Below are 21,060 nucleotides of genomic sequence, written 5' to 3'. Positions count from 1 at the left end.
ACAATAATTGCTAATGTCTTGGAATAGGCAAGGCTAAAATATTTGCAGTATCCTGACGCTTTTTAGTACATTAGGCCTAGTGAATAAAAAATATATGAAGTTTCACTTTATAAAATACACAAGCAAAGGTTAAAAAAATTGGCTTTGTTTATTACAAAATACAAAAGTGTTTCGCTACATGACAGGCAATGCTGTGCAAATAGTCTCAAATAGGGAAGCGGCACATTTTTTGATGACGTAAATCACAAACACAGGTGGGAGAAGCCCAGAAACACGACGCAAACACCGGCTTCCGCTACCCTAGGCCTACACTACACACTTACTACCAGAGACACTATAATAATTAAATACTCTCTGTTACTACTTAGCCTACGGATCCGTACTACTTACACGGTCCGTCCGCCGTCCAGCACACACCTTGGGCTTGGGATCCAAAGCGACTTTTTCTATTCCGGTATTGTTTTGTTGAGGAAGTGCTTCAGTAACGAGCGACCACCCCATCAAACACAAGAAAGAAGAGGCCTAATCCTAACCCTACCCGGCCCTACCCCTAGGGCCCCTAGGGGCTAGATCTACCCCTACCCCTAGCCCTCAGTTCTGCTCTTCTCATAGTGGTCGCTCGTAACGGAAGTCCTCCCTCTACTCTAGATATCTAGACGTCTAGATCTAGAATATAGATATAGATCTAGATATAGATATAGATCTAGTTTCGGGAAGATTGGAGAATACCGGACCACCCGTACATTATTGCGAGAGAAAGTGGGGTAGGTGGAGCGGGTGGTTGGGTTGGAGGAGGGGGAGTTCAGGGGGGTCTCCCCCCTGACAAAATTTTAATGAATAGATCTACTGGTCCGAGATTCTCCTTTGAGAGATTTTAAAAACGGGAAAAATATGAATTCCTAAGGTTGAGACATAGAGGCAAAGTCAGTCCGCTGGTCCGGTATTCTTCAATCTTACCCTAGATTCTAGATCTAGAAATCTAGATCTATCTAACCTAGATTCTAGTTCCCACTCCGCAACTGTTATTCGCCGGTTTTGGCACCAAGAGAAGGGGGGTTTCAGGGGCACCTTCACCTAAGGCTAATATAAAAATATGTTGGGGGGGGGGGTCATGCCCCCCTGAATTTTACGATAATTTGATGTTTTGTTTGCAGTTGTTAGGTTTGATTTGTAAGCTCGCCACGGATCAAACGTATAGATCTAGATTAGATCTCTAACAATTGTTTCTGACATTGTTTGCACAAAAGTAGACGTCTTGTTCATCTCTCATAATCATTTATTATAATAATCATTTGAGTTAGAGTTTGAGCAAGTTTAAGTCGAAAGACGCTTGGATAACGATAACAATTAGACGCTGCATATAACTCGTTAAGGGATGAAGGTGGTGAGGCGGGCCTGGGGAAGTAAGATGAAGAGAGGAAAAGTAAGAAAAAGGGAGAGAGGAAAAGTATTGTCCCTGTGGTTTTATGCACCCCGCATTTTCCTTTATCATTCTTTGTTAAAATTAACAATCGCATATAATTTCACTTTTTTGTGCTCAGTTTGCATAATATCAGAATTTTTCTTGCATAAAACGACAAGGACAGTTAAAAACAAGAAAAAATATTGTATTACGCAATTGGGCCTATCATTTAAAAACATGATCGTTTATCTCATTAACTAAAATTTTGCTGTGATAAAAAGTCAAAATTCGTGTAAAGCAGATAAAAAATTAACAAGAACTGCTTTTCAGAATATATCTCAACATGAGATGTGGGTCCACAAACTATGTTACTCAATTTGCATTTATTCTTCAACCTATCCTGTAATTGTGTGTCTTATTTCAAGATTCAGGACTGTACCAAGTATGGGGAGAAAGACAAAGAAGAATACTAAGGGAAATGCTGCCCAGAACCAGCCCCCAGCATCATCCAGCAAACAAGAGGCTGCAGCCGCCCCTCCCCCTGAGCTGCCAAAAGCAGCCAAAAAAGATGTTGCAGAGCTTGTGACGCAGTTACTGGAGAGTAAGTTGAGGCAGGGATCGGGGTGTTTGTCCACATGCTAGGTTTAGAACAGGCATGGGCAAACTGTGGCCTGCTGGACAGATCCGTCCTGTGAGTAGTTTCAATCTGGCCAGAGAGTCAATCATGAACATGGGGTGCCGTTTTAGTTGAAGCCATATGGCGTAAATCCTGTCGGGTCTGCCACGGTCTACTGAGACAAGACAAGTCTGTCTAGCATAGCGTATGTCCCTCCTGATTGGCCACAGTAACGACAGCGCTGGGGGGCAGTTACATCAAAGGCGATGGCAGTACACAGTTGTCACCAAACGGAACTCTTTTCTGAAAATCAGGGTGGTGGTGGATGTTGGCTGAGGGTTTCCCAATTTACTGTATCACTGTGTTCAAGTAGTGTTTTGCCTCATCGCAGACAGCTATATATATATTTATTCATGTTAGTAGAAATGTGAGAACCATATTATCTTGGGGTACTGCTAATTCATGAAAATCAAGATTCTTTTATTCCTTGTTCCTCAGAATGTTCTAAGCCACCAGAATCGGGTGCAAAAGAATGGGAGGATTACCCTGACATTCATGGTTTGGTGGAAAAGATCAGGAAAATTCAGTCAGGTACTTTTTGTTTCTATTTTTTTACATTTTTGTTCAAATTGCGATAATGTGTAAGTTTTGGTTTGCAATATAATGTGTTTTGTCTGGTAAAACCACAGGGTGGTATTTATTTTTTTTAGAAAGTTTGAATGTGTTGTTTGTTTTCGGGTGGTTTTCAAATACTCTGCTGTGGTTTGCTCCTTCTTTCCAAACAGACATCTATCCTCTTTATCTCCTGTCCTTCTTTTTTATGTATGTTATTCTCTTGTAACACCTCTTATCTTCAGCACTTCTATGACCTTATTTTGTTGCAAGTGCTGTAAAACTCTTTACTAAAACAAACTTTTTTTTTTGGTTCATTTTTTTTAAATCTAGGGGGAGGGGGGGAAATTGCTTTTAATGTTATATTCAACTGTGGAAGCTAGAAGTGTGTTTAATAGATTTACTTGTAAATATATGTTTCATGGTTATGGATTTATATTTTTGTTCCATATAAGATTGTAATTATTGTGTTAATTATAGTCTTCAATTCATGGGTGTTTTCAGTATAGAGCCTGCTGTTGAGCGGGGATTTGCGCTATACAAATGCTATATATTATTATTATTATTCAGTACTGGCCCCACCTGAGAGCAGCAGAGCTGATCAGTTTCCAGCCTTCATCAGTTGGTTAAATAGCAATGGTGTAGACACATCAGCGGTACAGATAGCAGAATTTCCTGAAGTTGGCCATGGTCTTAAGGCCACAAGAGATTTGAAGGTAAAGTGACCCTGTAGATACAATCGACTTTTTAAAAACTTTTTTAAAAAAGTTCCATTGTTCTCTTTTTCTTTTATCTTTAGATTTGAATCATTGGGAATATGCATGGGTTTGTTTTTGGTTTCGGGCCAGTTTCGCAGTCTGTTCCACACCTTTCTGACCACATTTCTATTTTTTGACTCGGTGAAAGAATGCAAGGTGTTTTTAAGCTTGATTTAGGTGCGTATTTAAATTGTCTGGCCTGCATTCTCCTTCATGTTTTTTTCCTAATTTAATTTTTCTATTTGATGTATCGTGTATCAGGATATGTTTTTTTTCTTTTTCTTTTTTCTTTCTTTTTTTTTTCTCCATTTTTCAGATGGTATTCACTATTTATGTATTCGATCTGTTTGTTATGTAGGCATCGACTCAGGTTGTCATCATTGAAGTACATGTAAGTCACTTTGTGGCTAGTCACTGTCTATCTTTATTGCTCATGTCAAGTCAATGTATCTGTTGTAGGAAGCTGAGAAACTGCTGCAAATTCCAAGGAAACTAATGTTCACAGTGGATTCTGCCAAACAGACAGCTTTAGGTGAGTGTCTCATCAGAAATGTTTTCACTAAACTCTGAATTTAGGTTCCAAATTTTAGCGATTTTTACTCTTTGGTTGTAGTAATTTTTTAGGCAGCTTTTATTCTTTGCTTTTTTTTTTAAAAGGTCTGTACTACAGAGAAGGTCTGTTGTTGCAGATTTGGTAGCCTTTTCAGTTTCCGTCCTACAACCAGATGCCATTTCATCAAAAGTCAATGTCAAGTTGTGAAAGAAAAGTCTCCGATAATTAATTGCACTTTTTCTTTCCTTTTCACCCAGTGACTATCTCGATTTTATTTGTTATAATTCTAATGGCTATTGTTGGATCCTTCTTGATAATTAAATCCAGCAGTACATGTCAGTAGCATACTCTCTGCTTTGGTTATTCTTACCTCTTTTACATACCTTTTTAATTGAATGTGCATCTTTTTGACTTTTCCTAACAATATCATTAAATGAAACTCCTTTGTATGAAAGGTGTGCGTTTTCAACTTTCATTGGTTATGCTGCAGTAAAAGTAGAATAGTCTTGAAATACTTTGCTTATATTTAAAATTTTCCATTTTTTAATTTTTGTCTTTTTTTATTTTCAGGACCATTGATTGCTGAAGACAAAATCTTGCAAGTGATGCCAAATGTGATCCTAGCTCTCCATCTCTTGAATGAGAAACTGAATCCACAGTCATTTTGGAAACCTTATATAGGTATGCTTGGCACTGGTGAAATGGTTGTGAAATTTTTCTTTATTGCCTCTTCTTATATGAAAGGCTTTTGATTTGTTTTGTTTTGTTTTGTGGATTTTTATTATTTTTCTTTTTTGGGGGGGGGGGGGGGGGAGAGAGAGAGAATAATTTGGCCACTTTAACCCCCCCCCCCCCCCCCCCCCCCCGAAATATTCTGATAACTTTTGTCATTGTACTTGGATTTGATCTTTTAATTTATAGACACTATCTAAAGTGATGTGTCTGTGCTCCCTTATATCTCCTGACCAGTAATATTCTGATGATTCTGTTCTTTCCCACAATTTGCTGATTGAAACTGAACTTTCGCCCTCATTCTGATTAAAATGTTATTTGTATATTTTCCCATTTTCCACGCAGATATCCTCCCGACTCAGTATTCTACTCCTCTGTACTGGGGTCCTGATGATCTTCAGCTCTTGAAGGGATCTCCTGTGCAAGGTAAGCATCTCTATTTGAGCTGTGCTAGAACGAGAGGTGGTGATTTTGTAAGGCATTTTAACTGTATTGGAATTTATTGGAATTTATTCTATTGTTATGTTGTGTGAAGTGGGTAGTAGATACTTCGACTTCTTTCCACAGTTTGTATTGTCATAATCTAATCATGGCAAATTGTCTACTGTTGTAATGAATTGCTGTAAATTACTGCTCAAGTACATGACAGAAATGCGGGATCTTTTGTGTCACAGTTATAAACAAATGCTTTTTTCTAAAACTGGCATGGGATTCTGTTGGGTGCATTGAAGGTGTCACTTGTACATTGGCCCCAAAACTGCATTTTTATCAATTTTGTGTGTAGGGTATGTCTTTAATGAGCTTTCTTTGAGATGCTTAAAATTCTGATATGTGTCTTGAGTAAAAGACTATGAAAACCTAAGCTTTTCTTTTCTTTTCTTTTCTCAACCTTATTGTTGTGAATTCTAATTGTAGGTGATGCGATCAGTCAGTACAGGAACATCGCAAGACAATATGCATATTTCTACAGACTTCTTCAGGTAAGTGTATTCTTCAGAATTTTAAACCTGACTCAGATATGTGTTGTCTACTGAATGATTGAAAGTAAAGCCTTTTAACTAATTAAAGTACTTTTTTGGGGGGGGGGTCTTTTTTGTTTTTGCTCAGCTGTTTGAATGGTGGGATGAATTAATTTGTACATTACCAAATTTTTAGATTTTATTGCAAAATTTTAAAATAATGCTTCAAGGAACATGGTTGGTAGAAATTAATGTGACAAGGTTAAAAGCTGAGGCTTTTCCTTTTTCTGCCTCAGTCAAGCTATGCTTACATAATTGTAGTATTCTATTGTAAATGAGATTTCAAATTGTACCCGCATTGTTAAGTCTAGTTTCTCTTTTCCTTTGAAGAAAAATCCTGCTGCAAGCAAACTTCTGCTGAAAGACAATTTCACATTTGAGAACTACAGGTATGTTTATGTGTTGCATATTTTTGTTGTTTTTTTTAGACATGAAAAATTTATTAAGATAAGAATGAGTTGAATATTTTTCCTGAAAGTGTAAGCAACAAATGTTCCTCCCAAAGTTGTATTTTTCTAACTTGTGTCTACCAGCAAGTAACCAGATCTTTCAGATATTAAGAAAATGAATGCTAAAATAGTATTCTAGTCTTTCGTCCCTATAAAACAGACCTCACAGAAACTCTCTTGATCAACCACTTCATTCCATGGCACTATTTCTGTTCGTTCGATGGCTAACAAGGTTGTGTCATTTTGAGACATGCACATTCGTAAATTCAGTCTTTCAAGATTGCTCAATGTCCTTTTGCTATTGGTTTACCTGAGGAAAATATGACAGCATACCTTTCCATACAGCACGTTTTGCCTGGAAAACTGAGAGTTAAATCTAATTTTTGTATGTGTGTCACAACGCAGTGGAATCGTGTGCTCATCAATTTATGGGCATATGGAGCTATTGGTATCATCTTAAGCTTGTTCATTTCTTTTGCTTTCAATGAAGAAAATACCCATCTATCTTCAATAGATATTTTGGATTGATGGAAGTGGGGTCACCTGGTTTCAGACATAAAATAAGCTAGAAAATGGCCGCTATAGTTTAGTGATTTCAAGCTTTGGAAACTGTAGATTTACATTTTTGTACCATTATTCAGCATTTTCCCAGTAAAATCCACACAGTAATGTGCTTTTAAATGGACATAAAAGGAGCCAAAAAATAAGAATTCAGTAAAAATTGCCAACGTAAAGAAAAGTACCATTTTCTTTTGATTTCATTATTTTGACAAGTGCCTGGTTTCACCAGGATGCCTCACACAAAAAAAATCCCATATGGTTGCAAACCAGGCACTTCCACCACAAGAATATACGGCAGAAAGACACTTTAAATAGTCTTACCTTTGCTAAAAATCACTTCTTTTGTTGTTTTATTTTTGGCTTGTAGGTGGGCAGTGTCCTCAGTGATGACACGCCAGAACCAGATCCCTGCCCGAGATGGGTCAAGAGCAACCCTGGGTCTCATCCCATTGTGGGATATGTGCAATCACACTAACGGCATTGTGAGTATGAAAGTTCACCTCCTTTGCACTAAGAGCCTGGTACATATCTCTTGGTTTTCAGTTGATTGCAAATCACCTTGAACCTTGCCTATAACATTTTTTATAGTACTTTCATTTTGAATAAGATCAATTTCAGGTACAGGCCTATTTAGAAAGATTAACCCTGAGGATCAAAGCATACCGTATATAGTCGTGTACTCTACTTTTTTTAAAGAGATGGGGCAGATGGACTCTGCTCCCTAAAAGTGACACTACAGTCGAATTTGCGTTAACGGAAACCTGTGTAAAAGGGAAACATATCTTAACAGAATCTCCCTGCTCCCCCTTTATATATCCCTCTTTAATTACCTGTGTAAAACAGAAACCTGTCCAACGCAGCAACGGAAAGAAAAATTCGCTCCTTTCCGAGGATTTTACCTGTCTAAGACAGAAAATGTGGATGGGGATTTGTTGCATTCGCCAACAATAAAATCATACACAGTGCATCTGGAGTATGCGTATGGAAATTGAAGCCATCACGAAAGAACTTGATTGGATGACCCAAGATCGCCCCCACACAACCCATGCTGTTCTTATCACTGATTCCATGTGTACCCTCAGAAGCACCGAAAAAGGTTTCCTGAGAACAGAATGGATTCAAGCTATTGAACCAACGCCTATACGATCACTCACATGGATTTTCTGCCGTGGCCATGCAGGTGTTAAAGGAAATGAAAGGGCCGACAGATTGGCTGGTGAGGCCACCTTAGTTGACAATACGGTTCAACCAGATAGGGTCGAGATCCTGAAATGTCTCTCTCGCCAGCTGATTGAGGAGGAGGATAGGGAGGCAGAGGCCAGTACTGCCGTGGAGAGGATGATGCTTTTGGGAATAAAAGGAAGCGGAAAATCTGGCATCCTTGCAGGAAAGAACAGAAGAACGTTCAACCAGATGTGCACTGGCACAATCAGTAGAAGGACCCTCGGCAACATTTTGGAGAGAGCAACGGAGCATCAATGGACATATCCGGAGTGCAGGATGTTGCTTCCTGAAACAAGAACAAGAACAAGAAGACAGAAAATGTTTTGCCCGTTCATTCCTGATTTGAAACAAAACTCGCAAGTTTGGTTAGGTCCGTCAGCTCTAAACTTAACGCCATGCTGCTGGGCAAGGAAGGGGAGTACGGGTCCAATTTGAGGGTAGATGTTACCCCATCTATGTGAGCCTTGAGCGATGAAGATGGTCAGGGTGGTATGGGTGTGAAATTTCACGAGTGACAGTGAATATGCTCGAGTGGCGCTCCAGCACGAAAACTTTAATTGGTAGCCAGAGGTGTGAAATTGGTTTGACCAATGCCTGCCGCCCTGATAGTATAGCCAGCCGAGAAAAGAGTACCTCGAATCGTTGTTACATGGCAGTGAGGGATGGCATTAGTTGACTGTGCTTATTACACGGCTGGGTGGGGCTAAGGGTGGAAGCAAAGGAGATGTTCAAATTTTTCTATTTTTAATAGGTCAAACAGTGGTCCTATGAAATGCAAGCACTGGTGGGAACTGGATAAATAAGAATTATCAGAGAAGATAACAGCTAAGAGGTGTGAAGTTTTGACCACTTGCCAACAAGACAAGCGACCTTTGATCCCACAGGCTGGGCCTTTGAATCCCCCCCCTTCCATCTTCCCACTAAATTCCCTTGTGTAGGACGGAAAATGTCTAATACGGAAATTTGTTGTGGCTCCGTTGCGATTCCGTCTTACGCAGGTTCGACTGTATATTTTATGTCACTTATGTCACATGTATAAGATGTTGGTTGACTTCAGTTAGAACTAGATCTAGATCTAGATTTATTTTTTATTTTTATTTTAAAAATTTTAAATTTAAATTATTTTTAATTTTTTTTTTTTTTTTTTTTTTTTGGGGGGGGGGGGGGAGTAATTGGGGTAAAGAAAGATGCCATTTTTCTCAAAATATCAACTTAATGTCACAACATAAATGCTTGTGACAAAAGTTATTTGTTTCGAGTTTTGGCAATAGAATATTGCAGATTTGAACATAATTCTATGTGGTGGAAAGGTTTGTGTGTTCATTAATAATTGTTATCTCTCAAAGACCCTTTTTTTATTGATGGAGTAAAGGGTGGGTTGGGAGGGTAAGAAGTGTGTATGTCTGTATTCTTTCTACTTTTGTTTACGTGTTGTAGATTGATTAGTTGAGAATTGTTTTGGTGAAGTCTGAATGCGCTCTTATGTGACCTAATGTAGTTTTGAGCGCTGTTAAACTCTTACTAAACTTAACGAAGACTGAATGTAGCCAATGTGGTCATAAATGCTAATTTTGATATTTGCATATAACTTTTGTAGTCTTGAGAGGAGTTTAATGTATAAAGGTTTCATCCTTTTGACACAATAATATATGTCTATGGTATCAGATGAGTTAGAATCATTTATTTTCTTCCTTGGCACACAGTACACATCAGACTACAATGCGGAAGCAGATGCCTGTGAATGTTACTGTCTCAAAGACTTTGCCCCTGATCAACAGGTGAGTGTAGAGTTCTTAATTAACCTTCTGATCTTTTCATAAGGCCGTCTATTGTCAAGGAAAAAAGTGATTGTCTGAGACACATCAACGTCTTGGACAAAGTCATGATAAAATAAGAAGAAAAAATAATTCAAGGGTGGAATAGGAAGCGGTCGTTTGTACAAATGGCCTTTAAAGCAGATTTGACTGTACTCATTTTTGCCCTACTTATGTATTCTCTTTGCGCTGCCAAAGCGAAATGCTCACAGCTAAAGGGATCTGAAAACATGTATACTGTGGGGTTACTTTTGTTTGTTTACAACCTTTAATTTAATATCTTTACTATCCCAAGAAAATGCTGTTTTTCAAGGGGCCATAAGTGCAAGAGACACTATTCTGGAAAAAAACAACAACAGTTGAGCTCAGGAGATGACTCTCTCAGATAACCAATTAGTTTACATGTCGATCTAGTGTTTTCACGGTGTCTGTCACGGTAAAACAAGCCCCCAAAACACCTAGTTTACAAGTCAAATCAAGCTGTCTGTTATGACTATGACAAGCCATAGATTGTATCTGTGTCCTGTATAGTTTCAATGTTTTATCTCTTCTTCAGATTCTCATATTTTATGGTCCTCGCTCCAACGGGGAGTTCCTGGTGCACAACGGCTTTGTGTATGCTGACAATGAGCATGACCAACTGCGTCTCAAATTAGGTGAGCATATTAAGTTCTACATCAACACACAGATATTTCACACTTAATGATGTTGGCATTTATATGTTTCATCCTTACTTTAGATTTTTGTTTGGCAGTATTTGTTTTTGATAACCTTTATCTCACCGTGATGAGGTATTCAAATAATAATTTCATCCATTTGTAGAGCTTGATTGGTTACTTTGGTGTTAAAAGTAAATGGGAAAACTAAAGGAACAAAAAAAAAGTTTTTTTTTTTTTTTGGATGGAATCTTTCAAGGCAGGATTGAATTAATTTGACTAAAGTGATAAAAATTAATCTCCGACAGGTTACAATGGACTTGGATGCCAAAACTGCTCAGAATTGACTTTTGTTTCTGTAGTGTTTGAATCTCTGATCAAAATGATTTTTTTCATGTGGAAATTCTTGAGTGCTTTCTCAAAGTCAATTCTAATATTTTTCCCTTGAAGTTTATGTAGAACTTCAAATTTTAGGAACAATTTTATAGAATTGTTATTAAGTGTGTTCATTTGAAATCTCTATGTCCTGCAGGCATCAGTAAAGGAGACTCGTTGTTTGCCTTAAAGTCAGAGTTGCTGGGAAAGCTAAGTCTCCCTCCGTAAGTACTGACCTGTAAATTTTGTGTTTACTTTTGTACAGCCTGATCGCAGGCTTTGTGGCTGGTCAGCGTTTGTATGCTGTTAACTTGGAGATGACATGGTAAATGGAAAGGAGAGACAATTGGAACATCATGATATTCAGTTAATTTAAGGTTTTTCAGGATATTGAGGTTTTCCTTTCTTCTTGTGTAATTTTAAACTGTTCTGCTCATGACTTAAAGCATACAGCAAGCTGTCTACATGACAAGTTTGTTTTGTGCTTGTAGGAGACATGTAGTGAGTGGTGAATTTCAGGTGAGCTTGTCTCACACATGCCTTGTCTCTCTTATTGTATCCATTTCTGTTCTAGTAAAATGTTTTCTTGTGAACATGTCTTAGGGTATTGTGTAAATGCTGCAGTTACACAGATGTTGCCTGCCATAGATTGTTAAATAAAATCTTTTTTCTTTTTTTTTTACTGAGCTTCAGATTACCATATGAAGAACCTTTCTGCATTTTGTCATTCTCTTTTTTTTTTCAAAATAACATTTTAATTATTGATCTATTAAATATTTTTTGAGTGTTAAGGGGTATTTATGGATAAACAATTGCCGTTCGTTGCAGGACTGTGGGACACATTCTCCATTAGTGCAGGACACCCAGATCCTTAAGATGTGAAATATGGCCGACCTCATTAACGCTACAGAAGAATCTGTATGGGCCAAAAGAGAAACTAATCAAGATGGCCCGATATGATAGATACTGGTCTTCAAGTATGATGCAATTGAAAAAAGAGAAGAAGATCATTGCTATATTTTCCTATCTTGCAGCTCCAGATCATTCTTTTTACACCGAGGACGGTTTCCTGTTGATGGGGATCTGCTAGCCTTCCTCAGGGTGTTCAGCATGGATGAAGGTTTGTTTTCGTTTGCTGTAGGGAAAGATGTTACAATGGGGCAAATGTGGGTGTCAGTGGGAGTAAAGTGACTTAATAATTGTTGACTTCAGTTTGGTTTTTATGACTTAAATGTTGACGTCAATGTGATTTATTCAATGGATAACCTTTCTTCTGTCTGTATGTTGTGTGGGATGATTGGTGGCCACTCTGGTGTGGTCTGCTCCATCTAAGTATTTCCAGTGTTGCTTTTATCTTCAGCTGGATTTCACAAAGTTGTGGCTGTTGTCATGGCAACGTAATGATGCTCATAGATGGTCTTTGTGCAGATGATGGGCTATCGAGCAGAGATGGTTTTCTCCAATTTTTTTTTCTCCCAAATGATGAAAGTTTTCCTAGTCTTTAAAAAAAAATATAAATCTTGCAATGGTGGGGGGTTCTTTTTGTGGAAATTCTCTCCAGGTTATAAATAGCAGAGGTCTTAAGGGGAACCAGTCAACATTTTCAGTATTTGACAGACCAGTTCCATCCCCCTTTTTTCTGTGCAAATTTCTAATTTCAATCTGCTTTCTGCCTCTTGTTTGACCTAGTAGTTTCTCAACTGAAATATTTTTATGAAATTAGATGTAGGCCAGGTTGACATACTGTTTAGTTGTAGAGTTGTAGATTTGATAAAATAACTTTTGGTAGAATAACTGCTTACCTAATAAAAACTAGTTTCTTGTGATTAGCAGCAGAGACACCATAGCTTTCCTCTCTTCACTCTCTTGATGACTCAAATTATGACTATGTCGAAGGTCGTTACTCTTAAAACGCAATTTGAGTCATAAGACATTGAGCTATTTCTACCTTTTCCCTTGGTTTGTGGAAATAGAAGGTCATATATTGGTTGTTTGGTGGTGCTGTGGTATGGTTTGCTCCTTTTTTCCTATCAAACATCTATCATCCCTGTCTCTCCTCCTTCTTTTCTGTGTTTGTTACTCTCTAATCTTCAGCACTTATATGACCTAATTGTGTTGCAAGTGCCATAAAACACTTACAAAATAAAAAAAACGAGAGGGTCATATGCCAGCGTATTTGCAAGCGACAAAGAAAAAAAATGGAAACCCCTCTGTTTGGTCTCTTTGCCAAGTTAAATTTCATTGCAGTCTCTTTGCACCTTTGGCTAAAGGGCATAAAAAAGAGATAGCAGAAATTTACTTGTTTTTTTTAAATTAAGGGTTTTTATAGACGTGTTGCTACGACTTTTTTTGGGTGCAAAATTGTCCCTGGGAAAATGAACGTTTTATATGATGTTTCAGACACTCTAAAGAGTAATTACAGTGGAGAGACAGCGCCTGGACCAGAGGAGCTGGAGGCTTTGAAAGATGAGAATCAACAAGTGAACTCAGACAACGAAGACAAGGTTTGGTCCTTCTTACAGACAAGGGCATCATTATTGCTGAGAGCATATCCATGTTCTTTAGAGGTAATGTGGAAGTTCACTTATAATATAATACTTACAATGTAATGCTGTTTATTATTATTACTCACGTGTCTACTTGGCTTGGTGTTTAGAATGTTAGTCCTTGAAGACTTATTCTCTGAATGATATGCTTGGAATAAGCCTCTTTTTTTATGTTTGTTACTCTCTTGTAACACCTCTAATCTTCTGGCGCTCAAATGACCTTATGCAGTTGTGAGCGCCATAAAACCTCTACTAAAACGAAAAAACTAAACAGAAGGAGGTGAGGGGGTCGCCTGGTTTCAGAGGTAAATTTTGTGAGAAAGTGGCCACCAACATTTGCTTACTTACTTTCAAAGCTTGAGTGTCCTTGGAAACTACAAATGTACTTTTTTTGTGCCTTTGACTTATATTTTTCAGTAAGATTCGTGCACTGTTTAGTTCACAGAAAGTTGAGATTGTTTCAGAATGCAACCTGGTCTGCTGAAGTAATAAAGTAGATTGTAAGGCACATAGAGCTAAGTGTTGAGTGGGAATTTGCATTATTCTAATGCTATTTATTGTTGTTATTATTATTATTATTATCATTATTATCATTGTTATTATTATCGTTATTATTATTATTATAGAGACAAATGTGCTGTCTTTAGAAAAAAAAAGATGATTATGAATGACTTGGTAAGAGCCTCAGACTTGTTGCTAATCAGTTTTTGTTTGTTCAACATTGCTTTTCCTTCATCATTTTCTGTTACCTGCTGGACTTTCCTTTCATGATGCCTTTCTTTTCCCCACAGGATGATGAATCTGTACTGCAACAAGCTGACAGTTCTGATGTTGCAAAAATGGCTTCACAGCTCCGCATTGGTGAGAGGCGGATATTGCAAAATACAGTGGATTATGCTGAGAAGAAGAAAGACGACTTGAAATCCTCCTCATGATTGTTAAAGATTATTTAAAGCTGTTTGTTGTTTGTCTTTGGTGCTTTTGGATTTTAACATAGCTTTGTTGGTGTTGTGTTTTGTTAGGGTTTTTATTTTCTGTCTACACCAGGCATATTATTAATAATATTATGTGGGCAAGTGCTGGTTTTTAAGTTAAATATGTGGTGGTGATATTAACTCCATGTTTGTTTGTTTGTTTATTTTCTATAGATTTGTTTTTGTTGATTTATTTTTATTTTTTTAAATGATTTAGCAAATTTCAGTTATTTATTTATTGATATATTGTACTTTATCTGCACAAGTAGATCTGCTAAGTTTCTATCAACAAGATGAATGGAGTACCGTGTGAGAATTTTCACTTCTTGTATGTTTATAACTTGTTCAATATTTCATTTAGCAAAATGAATCAAAGTCACTTCAGTAGTGCTTGTGCCCTTGCAGAAGCTGCTATCAGCACTTGTCCTGATTTGAAGTACTGATGTGTTGCACAAAGGATGCTCTAAGAGGCTACTTTCTGATAGTGCTCCTAGCTATATGTGAACATCTGGCCTCAGTATGCCTCCTCTCATGGCTTCATGAGTGGACTCAAAGCGGATAAATTTACCAGTGACTATACTGCATTAAGCCAGGAATCCTCGTGCTGGAGAAGTGTTAAGTCAGGGTATCAAGGGAAAAAGAACTTCAACTGTGGGAGGGATGGTCGGGCTCGATAACGAACTGCTATGATCTGTGCCAGCAAACTTTCGTTGCATTGTTTACACCATTGCCCGCTGGAGCATACCTCATTATCACTGTATCTGGTTAGAAACCTTGTTTACTTTTTAGGCCAGTTGGTTGCGATTCAGTTTAATTTTTATTTGTGCATGCAGACGTGTGTGTGTTTCTCTTTCTGTAGCGATGAAGATTTTAAGAAAGAGTAAATTTTAGAAATGCATAATGAGAATGCATATTCTGTCGGCTTATGCGCTCTGTTTGTATTTTTGCTTTGCATGTATTTCTTTTAGAGATATGTCGTAAAGTGTATGACACAAGATTGAGGCAGGACTTTTAAAAACATTTTGAAACTTATAGCCCCTGAAAACTTCTCAATGCTCTTGTCAAACATTGTAAATTGATGCCAGATATGATTGCATTTACTTCGGGGTCGAATGGTATTCTGGGATTTATGAAAACCATGTGTGAAGAAGACAGTAAGACAGCATTTGAAAAGCATTTATCGTTAGAAATTTTAAACAAAATGTTTCAAAGGACGAAAGCAGTAAGATAACACTTTTCATTTTGTAATAATCTCATATATGGAAAGGATTTGTGATAGCTGTACAGACGTTTTAAATCATGACATAATTTGAGGCAGGCAGTTGATATTTAGACTTTTTTTTGGGTCATATCATACATTTATCAATAATACATCAATTGCTATTTTTGGTCTCCCTATTTCTTCATCAGAAGCTTTAGAGTAGACCAGTTGTTTTATCTGCCCTTAGTGTATCTCATGTACGTAGGTTTATGTATTATTATTTTAGTTGGAGGAAGGCAATTTCCTAGTGGGAGAAAACTCATGGGACGAGCGGACAGCAGATCTTCAGAGGAAGAACCCCCCTCAAGCAAGTGTTACGGCCCTAACTACCTGACACTCTTAGGGGGCTGGGCCACACTCAGGTCATGACTCCCAAGTGCTCTTCTTCTGGTTGTTTTGGGGTTGTTTTGCTTTGTTTTTTGGGGGTTTTTTTTCCTTTGGTCCCAGATGAGGATCGAACCACAGTGGTTTTGGGGCATCTCCTCTTCTTCAGTCAGGGAATGTTAATGCAATGCCCCGGAGCTTCCAGTGGAAATAGCAAATGTAAATTTGTATAAATCTACTAGACTTTTGGGGAATTTCTTTATCTATTTTCTGTTCTATTTTTGATCAATGCATATATTTTCCTGGCTGCAGCAAAGACATTAAGATAGACAATAAGTTGCTATCAGAAACAAACTTTTAAAAATTCTGCCCAGTTCTGGAGATATCGGTAGTGTGAGGAATCCTGAGGATTCTGCTGGAGCATATTAAAGCCCATAGTGATAGAAATTGATGCTAAATCTAAAACTAAAATCAAGAATAATTCGAAGTGTTGCTCTGAGATTTTGACATTTAACATTCGAAATTGAAAATGACAGAAAATTAGTGCACACGCTATATGACTGCATCATCAAGATTCGTGTTCACGGATTTGCCTTCTGCCAATGGAGCGACGACAGATAGTGGCAATGGAAAGGGGAACCAAGGTATTATGGGTTATTAGCAATCTTTTCAAACAGGCTCCCAAATGCTATTTTCAGCCCTCCGAAAGTACTTAATTTAAATAAAGTTCTTTGAGGATGTTGTCCGTGGTCCAAGACCCACGACAGAATTTTCTCCACTTTTATTTTTTGGAAGCGCTGGAGAAAAGCGGTGGTCATAGACAGGTGGTCCTTTTAAACAGTGTCATTAGGATAATTATACAGAAAAAAATGCTAGGGGAGAGTGGGAAGTTTGTGCAAATGGTTGTCTAGGACAGATGGTTGTTAGAGGTGGTTCGACTGTATTTATTATGATGTGTGACATTCTAGATCATTTTGCCTTGAGTTTTTAGTTGTATATGTTTTTTTAGTATGCATATGTAAACTTGAGTTCAGTACCTTTTTTAAAAATTAGGGCTAGCTGGAATGTGCCAAGCATGTTCTTGTACTAATTTGAAGTTACATTTCTATAAACTTAATGACTCATGTGAGATATATAGGTCCCACTGTTTTGATGAAAGGGAGGAAGAAAACAGATGTATACTTTGGCTTGTCATTTTGTTGTTTCAATTTGCAAGTCGGCCTCTCATTGTAATTACTTCTTACACTTTGCTTTGTTCTGTGGTAGGAAATAAAGTGTGTTCTCAGGACTGTATTATTCTTACAAAACTCTCTGTTGTTAAGGTTTTCTTGTAAGGTTCAGAGTTAATTGTAAATTTTACTTCAGTCAGTAATCATTTTACTCTTGAGTTGTAAGGAAATGAATTCAATCTGGAATGTGAATGCTTTTTGACTATACCTTGCAGTCATCATCTATATCGACGAACAAGTGCCTTACCCTAAAGTAAGTGTGCGTGTATTTTAGGAGTTTCTGTATTTATCCTTAAGTTTTGTTTGGATGAGTGCTTGTGTTCCTCCTTGTGTTCTTCCCCAGTCTCTACTTGTTTATACACTTGTTCATATCTGATAATGCCTGATACTGCTTCCCCTTCCTCACAAAAATACATTTTCTCACCTGTACAAATGAAATAAAGTTCTCTAACTTATTACATTTTTTTCCCTTTGTGTTCAGGATTTTTTTGTCATTTGTGGACTTCTTCTACATGTCAGTAGAATTTAAAAAGTGACATTACTATGCCACCATTATGTTCAAACAAGAGTTGAATTAAACGTTAAGACAACAAAAGTGAATGAAATGTTTTGTGTCAAGTGTCTACAAAGCCTTCATATAATTATCTAGTTGTCAGTGAAGCATCTATGGTGTGGCAGTGAGGCTTCACTGTGGTGTGCAGAATGCCGGATTTCTATTTCTGTGTGAGGAGAATTTTTATCGAGTATCTCAGCCTTTCTTCTGGGATACTGCATCCCTCTCAGCTCAGGTTGGTCCTGACAGGCAGGGTCAGAGTTCGTCTCCTAAAGGATCTAAATTGTTTCAATGGGGGTGTTAAAACCACTTCTTTTTGAAAAAATCTTTAAAATTAACAGGAAAAAAACAACAACACGCAATCAAATTCATGATTTTTTGTTTGTTTATTGATTTTGGTGAGGACAATATTTATTCGTGGGGAAAATAAAACTTTAGCATGAACCATTTGAAATGAATTTGACACGTTGTACATCAACTTTTATTTAAATTGAGATTTCATTTGCCTCTCAACACACAGGCGCAACAAGGTAAATTCAGGTATTGGATTTTGAGAAAACTGGATTTCATACGCATAGTACATGTACAATAAATTCAAAAGGAATGTTTTTTATCACCTGTCATGGGATGTTTTTTCAGTTCATCAAGTCACTTATACATACATACTGTACAGGGATTTCAATAATATTACAATTGTTTAATAAAATGTACAGACCATGATCCATGCCGGGCAGAATGAAGTAGTGCTATTCTGCCCCATTGGAAAAGTACCCTTTGCTACATAATTTTATTTCAACGTATTTGTTGATGCAAGAGATGCACCCACATTTGGTATGGGGGTTTAAAAGAGAAGATATGCGCAAGAACACAAGCCTAAGGGGCATCCCTCTAATGATGTAATATGTATAGTAGAGACATAAACACATGTACATGTACTGAGAATATGCACACACACACACACACACACACACACACACACACACTCTCTCTCTCTCTCTCTCTCTCTCTCTCTCTCTCTCTCTCTCTCTCTCTCAAAAGAATGGCATATAAAGGATTTGAATGGCGACTTGCTTGGACTATGTGCACACGTATTGCTCTTGCATGGCCTGACACTGTTGAGAGAACTACATACATGTATTCACATACCAGTACTAAAAATGCTTCTGAACTTCAATATTTCAAGCGAAAACTAAAATATGAAAACCAAACGATTGTTTCAAGATCAGGTTTTTTTGGGGCCAAATCGTTCTAAGAGAAAAATACACGCCTAAGAGAATATTCACAAAGTATATAATATGTGTAAATAATAAAATTGTAAAATGCAGAAGGCGATGTCATTTCCCACCTCATCATCCCCCCCCCCCCCCCCACACACTTTTGGATTCGACTCAGCTCTCTCCCTCCCTCTCCCTCTCCCTCTCTCTCTCTCTCTCTCTCTCTCTCTCTCTCTCTCTCTCTCTCTCTCTCTCTCTCTCTCTCTCTCTCGCTCTCTCTCTCTCTCTCGCTCTCTCTCACCTAGAAATTATGTTGTGATCGAACGTCCATCTGTTCTCTGTTTTCACTTTCAATATTTTCTGTGGGTGATTGACGGGTGCACTGGTGTGGTTTGCTCCTTATTTCCTATAAAACATCTATCGTCTTTTATCTCCCCTCGTTCTTTTTTTGTGCGTGTTTCTCCCTTGTAACACCTCTAATCTTCGGCACTTATAAGCTCATGACCTTATGGTGCTGCAAGTGCCGTAAAACTCTTACGAAAAAAAACAACCTATGTTTTCTTCATCTTTTGAAGTTATGCACTTAAGTCTAAAGGCGGTCGACAGAAACATTAGAAATAGTAATTGTCCTAGCCACAGGCCCAATTTCCCTCCACTCTTCATGTGTTTGATTCAATTAAAATCTCAAGAAAAAAAAATACATACGGAACAAATTGCACTTGAACATACCGTGCACTTAAGTTACGGAAATCATGGGCTTTGATTTGTACAAAAAGTAAGCACCCAATGATACCGTGGTTTGATAGTTAAAAGTTAAAAAAAAGAATAGTAGTACTCACTTGTGTATTTGTAGGCTACGACCTTTTCGCTTAAAGTAAACGTTAGCCCTCCACTCGGAACTTACTAAGCCTACTGCATGTACACACATCGGGGGTCTCACTCTCCCTGTGGGGCTACATTTCGCTACCTCAGAATTACAAAGTTCTATCTGACATTTTTGGCCGTTTTGAGTTACTAAGACCATGGGGTCAGAAAGCAATTAACGCTCTATCTCCTCTATCAAAATCGTAAGAATATTAAAAATGTGTAGTCGTTATCAAGATATTCAAAGAATTGCATTCGAAAAAGCTACTGACATATTGTGAAACTTGAAAATTTTAACGTCAAATTTCTCAAAACTAGGTATTGAGCAGATAGAACGTTGTAATTCTGAGCTAGCGATTTGGTCCGCCTTGACAATGTGTAACTCTTTGAGGATGCGCGTTCTGGTCATTCGACAATGTCGGAAGACAGGCTTTATGAAGTGTAACTTCTTTTTATTCGTTCGCGTACATGTAGTTCCAATTCTGTTTTCCTATTTGAAACTTAAAAAGGCAAGAGACAAGATGCATATTATTGTGAAGTGTACAAATTCGTGTGTTTCGACTTGTGTAAGATAGTTAGAAACGTGCCGCAACTTTTTAATATATATAAAAAAAATTATAGTAGAGGGTTTTACGACGCTCGCAACTGCTAAGGTCATATGAGCGCCAAGGGGTGGGTGTCAACAGAGAAGTCTTTACAGGGAATCAGACTTACTCTGCTCACTTCTGTAGCTTCAACAGCACAAGGTCCGCTTCAACTGTCAAGGCACCCCTGAAATACCGGGTCACAAGAGTGACAAACATACAAAAGAAGTAGAGGAAAATGACAATATTAAGGATTAGGACAGAAAAAGCAGCAGTTCCCTGTCGTAGATCAGGCACAGTTATGAGCGTGACATGAATCAGCCCATTTACAATTCTACTGTGCTTGAACATGGAATACCCCCCCCCCCCTTTTTGGGAATGGCCTAAAGACACTACAGTCCCGACTCTTTCTGCAGCCGTTCTACTATTACTCCTTGGCTCCTTCTCACTGCTGTCTTTCAACCACACCCCTGATCTTCCGGTAGGAAAGATCTACACCTAGCCTTCTCGGACAAGGGCAAAAAATCTCGGAGGTCCCGTGTGCAAGTTGCACACGTTAATGTTAAAGATCCCTAGTTGGTCTAAAATCGACAAGAGTAGACTTCGGCCGTCCCCCCGGTCAAAATGTTAAAAAACTCCTACCAACTGAGAAATGTTTAGTGTGTCCCGCACGCTCATTTGGCCTTATGCAGTTGCAAGCGCCGTAAAACACTTACAGGAAAAGTATATGTATGTATATA

The 21,060-nt window shown here is 37.9% G+C and overlaps 1 protein-coding gene across 1 annotated transcript; it reads left to right on the top strand.

The window, feature by feature from the left end:
• The first annotated feature begins 242 nt into the window (after positions 1-242).
• On the top strand, positions 243-17,705 carry LOC101862990 (actin-histidine N-methyltransferase). Its single transcript, XM_005090735.3, has 16 exons — positions 243-454; positions 1,828-2,003; positions 2,517-2,609; positions 3,201-3,346; positions 3,848-3,920; positions 4,512-4,622; positions 5,019-5,099; positions 5,589-5,653; positions 6,023-6,081; positions 7,070-7,184; positions 9,630-9,704; positions 10,297-10,396; positions 10,929-10,995; positions 11,806-11,891; positions 13,172-13,338; positions 14,109-17,705. The coding sequence occupies exons 2-16, from the start codon at positions 1,847-1,849 to the stop codon at positions 14,250-14,252; spliced, it is 1,539 nt and encodes a 512-aa protein (XP_005090792.1). The 5' UTR covers positions 243-454; positions 1,828-1,846; the 3' UTR covers positions 14,253-17,705.
• The last annotated feature ends 3,355 nt before the right edge of the window (positions 17,706-21,060 follow it).

The sequence above is a fragment of the Aplysia californica genome, unplaced genomic scaffold (assembly GCF_000002075.1).
Source record: "Aplysia californica isolate F4 #8 unplaced genomic scaffold, AplCal3.0 scaffold00021, whole genome shotgun sequence".
NCBI classification, from domain to species: Eukaryota; Metazoa; Mollusca; class Gastropoda; order Aplysiida; family Aplysiidae; genus Aplysia; species Aplysia californica.
Note: the sequence above shows the minus strand (reverse complement) of the source record. Positions and strands in the feature narration are given on the sequence as shown.

Coding starts and splice junctions, on each gene's coding strand:
- LOC101862990 (XM_005090735.3), top strand. CDS start 1,847: ATGGGGAGAAAGACAAAGAAGAATACTAAGGGAAATGCTGCCCAGAAC. Junction 6,082..7,069: donor TTCACATTTGAGAACTACAG/GTATGTTTATGT, acceptor TTTGGCTTGTAG/GTGGGCAGTGTCCTCAGTGA. Junction 9,705..10,296: donor ACTTTGCCCCTGATCAACAG/GTGAGTGTAGAG, acceptor TCTCTTCTTCAG/ATTCTCATATTTTATGGTCC.